Below are 8,944 nucleotides of genomic sequence, written 5' to 3'. Positions count from 1 at the left end.
TTAAAAACAGCATATGTAATTTAGCTAAGTTTGAGCTATGTCCACTGGAAAACTGGTGTGGGGGGAGATGGCTTGGCTAGTGAGCCTGACTAAGCACCCAGCATCTATAGGATTTTATTAGTCTCTACTTTAATAAAGGAGGGGTTTTATAAAACTATGCCAGAATCGTATTTTCAAACTTGCAAATTATCAAAGACTAGAATGAGAGACATACACATGTATATACCCAAATTAATGGAATATCCCTACAAATGTGCATAAACCTGTGTCTGTAAATGCTCCTTTAAGACAGATGCAAATTGGTAAAAGCAACTTAAATTATCATCAATCAGTTCCAGGTTACTCAGAAGCATGTCCCATGCATTTCTTAAGTGAAATGGACTGAATTCTATGTTCTTACACAAAAATGAGCAGATATACTTACACAGACGTAAGCTTGTAGCACATTTTAAAATCACAGTTATAATAATGTCTTTCAGCTAAAGACACTACCACATCCAGATTCTCTTGCAAACCATCGACAGACTCAGGGATGACAGTTTCACTAGGTTTATTATACTGAAACAGAGAAAGGGAAACACAAACTCAATGAGCAATACCAATCAAAAGGCAGACTCAAATGTTTGACCCAAATGTTTCAAGGATTGACACAAGGACATATGTGAGCCTCTGGAAACTTTTAATTTCAAGACTCATGAGTCCTCCTCTCAATAAGTTTAATTCTCTTCTCAATTCTATATCACAGAATTCCCTGGTCGGAAGTGTTTTACAAAGCAGAAGTTCAGGAAGCATAAGAAAACAATCCTTATTTTATGCAGCACCATTCCATTTATCTAATGGTTCAATCTTTTAATATAAGGAGTCCTTGGGAGGAAGACAGATATTTTCAGAAGCTTTTTAAGGGATCATATCATATATTTTAAATAATATAAATCTATTCTTGCAAATGTGCTAAATTTATTTTTAAAAATTTTAAATTTAACTAGCAAAAATATAGCAGCTAAACTGAGTGAAAGAAATAAGAAATTTACATAAAGCAAATACTAACTTTGTTTCCACTTACCTTTTTTAATTTATTCTCAAATAGAAAACGTAGTAATTCTTGTTCTTCAGTACAGAGCTTGCTAAGAGGTAGTGATTCAAGAAGTTCTTTTTCTTAAAAACATTGAGGGGAAAAAAAAGAATGTTCTCACAATATTTATGGGAGGAAAAGCCAGCAATGAAAAAATATTCTTCTATAGTTCCTCGTCTAAGTAAATCACATTCAAAAGAGAAAATAACAAGATCAAAATGTACTAGAGAAAACTAAGACGGTGCTTCCAGACCCAGGTGATGAGAACACATGGAGGGCTATGCCATGAAGGCTTCCGCGTGATTCTGGTCACCACCAGACTGATGGACCACCGGCCAGTTTCCCAACCTCAGCACTACTGACACTATGTGTGGCTAATTCTCTGTTGTGCTGGCTGTCCTACGCACCACAGGGTGTTTAGCAGGACCTCTGGCCACTAGCAACTAGTAGCAACCTCCCATCCTCCTTCCCCATCCCCAAGCTGTAACAATCAAAAACGTCTCCCGATATTGCCCAATGTCCCCTAGGGGACAAAATCATCCTGTATGAGAACTGCACTAGGCAAAAATATGTTTGAATCCCATTAACGCATCATCCCCATTTTCTCTCTGTTTCTCCTGTTTCTCTACCTCACATCACTGCTGAAATACGAGGTCAGTGGTTCTCAGCCCTTGTTGTACCTTAGAATCATCTGGGAGCTTTAAACTATCTGATACCAAGGTCTCTCCACCAGAGATTCTGATTCAGTTGGTCTGGTGATGGGGCCTGCACAGTTTTTAAAACTCCTTGGGGATTTGAAGTGCAGCCAGGTTGAGAACCACTGAATCAGAAATCTTGGTTTATACTACTGCAAATCATTTCTCAAAAATATAGCCTCATTCTATCACAATCCCTAAAAATTCTGACTGCAAGAGACACTGCAGAATACTGTATTCTGCAATGTGCTTCATATTTGAAGACATTAGGAAGTTAATAGGTCTGTTTAAACCTTTACATGGCCTGCTTTTGGTTCTACAGATTTCAGAGAAAAAAAATGCAAACAATATCAATGGTGCTAGACATAAAAACACCTGAGTTTCCAAACCTTCTTGGGCTGTCAACATGTGGTGTGATGTCAAAAGATCAAATGCTTCAAAACAGTAGACATCGAGCTTCAAAGCTTCTTTATAGCTGTAGGTAGCTAGGGTTCGGTTATCTAGAGCATCATAAATTTTCCCTCGTAAAAGACAAATAGAACTCTTTATCTGTTAGAAAAATGAGTCACATACTAAGTCAATACTTCTAAACTTAATTTTTTATCAAAAATTATATAATATCTGAAGGCTGAGACTATTTTTACATCTAAACGGATTTGTTCCATCCCAACTGTCAGACACAGTACAAATAGAAACATGAAAGCAAATAAAACTTCTCTAATCTATCTTCCCTAGGCTCTTCTCACTTCAACAAATCTTTGTAACTAGTGTATATGTCACTACTACTTTGTTCATTAGTTCTGTCTCAAATAAAGTAGTGATTTAGAGACAGTGAATAGTATACATATAGTAAATCAAACTTGAATATGGTTTGATAGATACATCTTAATGAAAGGATCGTAGTAAATATTAGAAAACTGGCAGCAATGTAGCATAATGGTTAGGAGCACGGCTTTCTGGGATTAGACTGTACTTCAAATCCCAGCTCTGACACTTTCTAGTGACCTTCTACAAGTGATATAACCTCTCTTGGCTTCAGTTTCCTTTCTTCATCTAACTTACAGGACTCTGTGAGGAGTAGAGATGATACTCTCTGTAAAGCTAGCACATGGTAAGCTGTTCACATAGTAGCTACCTCACTACGATCATTAACAAGAGGATGTAAAAATCTGATTGATGTTCCAGACCCTGAACCTCAAAAAACACATAACTGAGCTTATATATGATCCAGAAATGGGTAGCTTCAATTGGTAAAGGGCTGAAGAAGATTCATCACAAAATCAAAATTTAAAATACATTGGAGGACATTACGAGAATCTTGGACCTATGTAGTACCCGATGAATTGTAAAAAAAAAAAAAGTAATTTCATAAAATAATAAATCACATATTTCTTAGCAGATAAGTTAATAGATAAAAGGTCCCAAAATAATAATGATTAATACCAATATACCTCAAAATTGCATTTCTTTGCATAAAAATGTGTGCTTCTTAGCATATGAATTAATAGACAAATAGTCCAAAAAAAAAAAAAAGTAGAAAAAGAAAACATCTAAGAATGTATAGTATTCCTACTTTTTTGAGGTGAAAAATACAGTAACCAAATTCCTTCATAAATATGTTATAAAAAATAACTGTTAAAATGGGGGAGTTGATGGGTGACAGCTAAAGGGTACAGGATTTCTTTCTGAAGTAACAACAATGTTCTGCACTTGAGTGTGGTCAGGGTTGTATAGCTCAGTGAATATATTAAAAGCCAACCAACTGTACACTGTAAATAAATATATTGCATGGCATGTGGATGATAGCTCAAGAAAACTGCTAATGTCTGCGGATGTCATTATTATATAATCTCTGCTGGCAAGGAATTTACAATTTCATTGATATGAAGTATACAAACAGAAATGTACAATATATCATAAATAGTACCACCAAATCACTCCCTGGAAAGGAACAATCCAAGGTAATCAAGGTTTCTTGGGGGTAGGTATAAACACTGTTGAAACACAGTAAGAAGTATAAAGATGATTCCACCTGTGGGGAGTAATGCTTAGAGCATCAAATATGAGAAGGAAGATCTCAAGTCAGCCTATTTCAGATTCAAGCATCTGGGGACATAATTACAGCTTCCAACGGGTGGCTCAGAAATGTCTCGAATCTTTTTGGTTTTGGTGGGCAAATTAAATAAGTTGGCAATCAAACTGTTTTAACATGGTTATACTCAAGTAAAAAAAAAAACAGAAACAATGATTTATGTTCGCCATGTCGCGTGGGTAATTCTTAACGGATGTTACTGAAGCATGCTCACTACAGTATTACTTACTGAGGACTGTGACATTTCCCAGTCATTGGAGGGGTCTTTCAAGCCACTTTCATCCTTCAAGTACTTCTCAAATAATCTCTTGTTGATTGGCTCCTCCATATCAAGAATATCGAGAGCCTGCTGATGTTCTTTCGCAGCATACTATGTAGAAAACAGAAATACCACTCATCAGCCTCTAACACTAGGTATACAAAGAAATACTGTGGATTTTTAAAAGATAATGAATATTACACATACAAATTACTTAAATTTAAAATGTCTAAAGTAGAATTTTCTTCATGCATTCCAACTTTCAGTAAATGGAAAATCAGTATTTTATAGCAAACAATACTAAAGAACAGATCATTTTTTCACAAGATATTAATCTGCCAAGCTCCATCATTAGAATTCTCACTCATATGTGAGAGATGCATGGCATTCACATAATCAAAGTTTTACCAAATAAAAATGAAACTGAAAGCATACTTACATGGCATCTAGCTGCAAGGTAGCGACATGATTCATACAACTAGGGAAGAAATTAATTCATTAAAAAAGTCAAGATAATATGCATCGTCACTCTAAAAGAAAAATACGAGGACAAAATAAAGAAAGCTATTTTCATAATTTCTCCTTTTACTCTTGCAAAGAAAAAAATCCAGTCTTTTTAACCCACTGTTTACTAGACACCGAGGATTCACAAAGGGGTAAGAACCTGCCCTCTATGAGGTTATAGCAGGAGAGACATAAACACAGCACATAGTTTCTTTCACAAACTATGAAATAAAGGCATAAAAAGTACTAGCCACTTGAAGAAGAAAACAGTGGCACGGGAGAGGGTGAGTGAAAAGTCGGTCAGCATTCCAGGTACTGAGTCTGAAAAATCACCACATGTCTAAGAAGTGCAAGTAGTCGGCATAACTGGAGTACATGTTACATGTATATTGATAGTGGGAGGTTAGAAGCGGACTGGCAAGAAATCATAAAGGACTCTGGGTGTCTACTGATACATCCGATTTTACCCCGTAGGGAATGGGAAATCACTGATACTGTGAATGATACAATCAGATCCGTGTTTTAGGAAGACCACTCCTGTGATAATTTACAAGATGAACTGGGAAAGTGGGAAGTGGAAACGATGTTACTGGAGAAAAGAGAAAGAAGAGAGGTAAAAACAACAAAACAGAAAAATTAACAGCCTGACATGTATGAGTGGTAATAAGATGGAAAAGAATATCCATAATTTCAGAGCTATTTAGAAAACAGAACTTTCAAAACTTAGTGACTGAGAAGGGGAGGACAAGGTGACTGAGCTCAGGAATAAAAAATTCTCTCTTTACATTCAACAAGAAAAATTGAACCCTTTTAAATGATTTTGACATAAATAAAGCATACACCTAACACTAACCTAATGACATTTTTTAAAGCTCTGAAAAGCTTTAAAGTTCTTCTAATCACTTACTTTGTCCAGTTTTCGTGACCGAAGTGCATGAGCTGCTCTATGATATTGTGCTGTCAGGTAAAGACACTGAGCCAACCAATAAATGTCCTGGGGTTCCTCTGGAGGGAAAAATTACATTAATTGTCAGAGAGGCAAGGTAAAATAGAAAGATTTTTTTAAAATAGAAGAATAAGAGAAAAAAAATTAGAATTTGTCACTTACCATGAGAGAGTGAAGCTACTTTATCTGCCCAAAATAGAGCACTTTGATACTGTTGCTATATCAAAAAAAAAAAGTGGTATTTGCCTTGTTATTTCAAGTTTTAAACAGGTACCTAATATTATTAGACTGCTATATAATAAGTCAACATCTCAATACAATATTTTATTTTTACATGTAATAGGGTTCTATCAAACATACCTCTGTCTTATTCCTCAGCTAGGGTTTTAGTTCAATGGTACAATAAGAACGCCATTGTAAAATCTTTGATATATACAGTTCAAGAAAGTAGCTATTATTTAAAACTATACATTGCAAAAATGTATCAGCAGGTACTGGCATAAAAATAGATATACAGATCAATGAAATAGAATAGAGAGCAGAGCCCAGAAATAAAACTAGCTTAGATGGTCAATTAATCTATGACAAAGGAGGCAAGGATATATGAGTACAATGGGGTGAAGACCCTCTCTTCAATAAGTGGTGCTGGGAAAACTGGACAGGTATGTGCAAAAAATGAAATACGGCCACTTACTTACACTATGCTCAAAAATAAAGTCAAAATGGATTAAAGACTTAAATTTAAAATGTAAGACCTGAAACCATATAACTCCTAGAAGAAAACATAGGCAGTAAACTCTTGACATCACTCTTACCAATATCTTTTTGAATATGTCTCAGGCAAGGGCAACAAAAAGAAAAACAAATGGGAGTACATTAAACTAAAAAGTTTTTGCATAGCGAAGAAAACCATCAAGAAAACAAAAAGATGACCTACTGAAGGGGAGAAGATATTCACAAATGATACACCCAATAAGTGGTTAATATCCAAAATACATAAGGAACTCATACAGCTTAACACCAAAAACACAAACAATCCAATTAAAAAAAACGGACAGAGTACTTGAATAGGCGTTCCCCAAAGAGGACATATAGATGCCCAACAGGCATGCGGAAAGAAGCTCAACATCACTAATCAGGGAAACGCAAATTAAAAGCACAATGAGATATCACCTCCCACCTGTCAGGATGTTTTTAGTGAAAAAAACAACAAACAAGTGCTGGTGAGGATGTGGAGAAGGGAACCCTTGTGCACTGTTAAGATTCTAAACTGATGCAGCCACTATGGAAAACAGAATGGAGATTCCTCAAAAAATTTAAAAAAGAACTGCCATTCAACTCAGCAATTCCACTTCTGGGTATTTAGCAGAAGAAAACAAAAACACTAATTCGAAAAGATATACGCACCCCTATGTTTACTGCAGTATTACTTACAATAGCCAAGATATGGAAGCAACCTAGGTATCCATAGATATAAATACTACTCAGGAATAAAAAATAATAAAATCTTGCTATTTGCAACAACTTGGATGGACTGAGGGTATGACACTAAGTGAAATAAGTCAGACAGAGAAAGACAAATGTCATGATTTCACTTATAAATAGAATTTTTTAAAAATGAATACACAAAACAGAAACAGANATCATCTTTAAGGCCCTTAATTATCCACATTTAACCTTCCTGTTCATTTCCTGACATTCTCTCAAAAGCCAAGCCATCTGAATTAGCTCCAACTTTGCCCACACCATTCTCTACACCTAAAATACCCTTTTCCTCACCTCTGCCTGGTTAACACTGGTCATGCTTTAGGACTGAGGTGTGTGATGTTGTATCTAGAAGGCCTTCTGGGCCCATCCCCACGTCTGGGTTAACTGCCCCTCTGAGTGGGCTTCTTAATTTCCTCAGTCACAGCCCTTTCTGTGCACTGTATTATTACTACCGATTTACTCATCTGCATTCCCAATAGATGTGAGGGCAGGGAATACCACACCAATTCCCTCTTGCCTCCCAGTGCCAAGCTAAGAGCTTAGGACAGCACTGACATGCATTAACTAAGTCTGACTAAATGAATAAACAGACCTGAGCCACACTCTCTCACTGGCTCTTGGAGGTACAGCCCATGTGAATGTAAACAAATCCTTTATGATTCTTAGGCATGACTGCTTTCCTGTGGCTATTTTGACATTTGCTGCAGTTCAAAACTAAAGTCAAACAATATTTTCCCCTCTTCATATAACTTTTTTTTTAACTGAGCCATCCTGCCACCTGTTGGCAGCTCAGTGGCAGCTCAGCTCAGGCCAGGAATCAAACTGGCGACCCTGTTGCTCAGAGCTCGCACTCTTGAGCGAGCTCTTAACCAACTGAGCCATTCGGCCGGCCCATATAACTTTTTAATGGGCATTTTGACAGCTTAATAGCATTGTGCTTGTGAACTTAAAATCATTACTTTAAGTTTCTATAAGACTCCCAAAGTGCCTTCTGATTATCAAAAAATATAGTTTCAATTTTAAGTGTATTTATGACAGTGCATCTCATTTTTCTGTGCACAGGAATCACCTGGGGATCTTGCTAAAACTGCAGATTTCGACTCAGTAGATCTGAGATGCTGCACTTCTAACGAGCTCCCAGGTGATGCTGATGCGACTGGTCCAGTCTGAGTAGCAAGGTCCTAAGGCAATGAATTCTTTGAAAATTGGCAAGGTGATAAGTGGCAATGCTATATTAACAAAAACACATGTATTATCCAGACCATCCAACACTGAGCTGTGGAAGAACCTGTTTATATACACACGTATACAAACACATAGTGTAGTGTTTTTAAGTTCATGTGACAAACAAGAAGAGACCAAAAGAAACAAAGCTGTATCTATGAGGATAGACAAACTGCCACCTAGCAGGGAGCCCAAGGGAGCTGTGTCTGTCTCAGTACAGAGGAACTAACAGCCAAAGAAGATGTGGGCCATGGGCACATATGGCCAAACAGGGACAAGATGAAACTGGGAAGTGACAATCAGAACAGAATAAAACAAAATAGGTATAAATAAAAAGAATCAGGAACCACAAGAGTAGCAACATGCAAATCCCTTACCTATAGAAGTTTATAATATCTAAAATTGATATTATTTTAAAATAATACCAGTGTATACACATCCATGCTAGCTGGATGGTTAATTCATGAGCACAGAGTCATGGGGTATATCTTTCATACACCAGAACTTCGTTAAATATTTCAAATACTGTAAGGTATAAATGTATACTAAGTACAAGGTAAGGAAGAGCAATAATAGGTCTGAATTGGAATGAGCCCTATTTCTGCCAAAGTGTTATCTACTGCTGTATTTACCCACTGATCAAAGATAAGGTTCTTTCAGGTTC

The 8,944-nt window shown here is 36.5% G+C and overlaps 1 protein-coding gene across 1 annotated transcript in view; it reads right to left on the bottom strand.

Moving 5' to 3' along the window:
* Nucleotides 1–8,944, bottom strand: part of LOC109383918 (cell division cycle protein 16 homolog) — a 33,033-nt gene that overhangs the window by 4,888 nt on the left and 19,201 nt on the right. The window contains exons 2-8 of the mRNA XM_019644760.1: nucleotides 5,731–5,785; nucleotides 5,530–5,627; nucleotides 4,558–4,596; nucleotides 4,089–4,229; nucleotides 2,157–2,316; nucleotides 1,064–1,155; nucleotides 425–558 (exon numbers count right to left, since the gene is read on the bottom strand). Coding sequence (XP_019500305.1) covers nucleotides 425–558; nucleotides 1,064–1,155; nucleotides 2,157–2,316; nucleotides 4,089–4,229; nucleotides 4,558–4,596; nucleotides 5,530–5,627; nucleotides 5,731–5,785 — 719 coding nt within the window. The remainder of the gene's footprint in view (nucleotides 1–424; nucleotides 559–1,063; nucleotides 1,156–2,156; nucleotides 2,317–4,088; nucleotides 4,230–4,557; nucleotides 4,597–5,529; nucleotides 5,628–5,730; nucleotides 5,786–8,944) is intronic.

Source organism: Hipposideros armiger, unplaced genomic scaffold (assembly GCF_001890085.2).
Source record: "Hipposideros armiger isolate ML-2016 unplaced genomic scaffold, ASM189008v1 scaffold_91, whole genome shotgun sequence".
NCBI lineage: Eukaryota > Metazoa > Chordata > Mammalia > Chiroptera > Hipposideridae > Hipposideros > Hipposideros armiger.
This window is presented reverse-complemented; position numbering and strand designations above follow the sequence as displayed.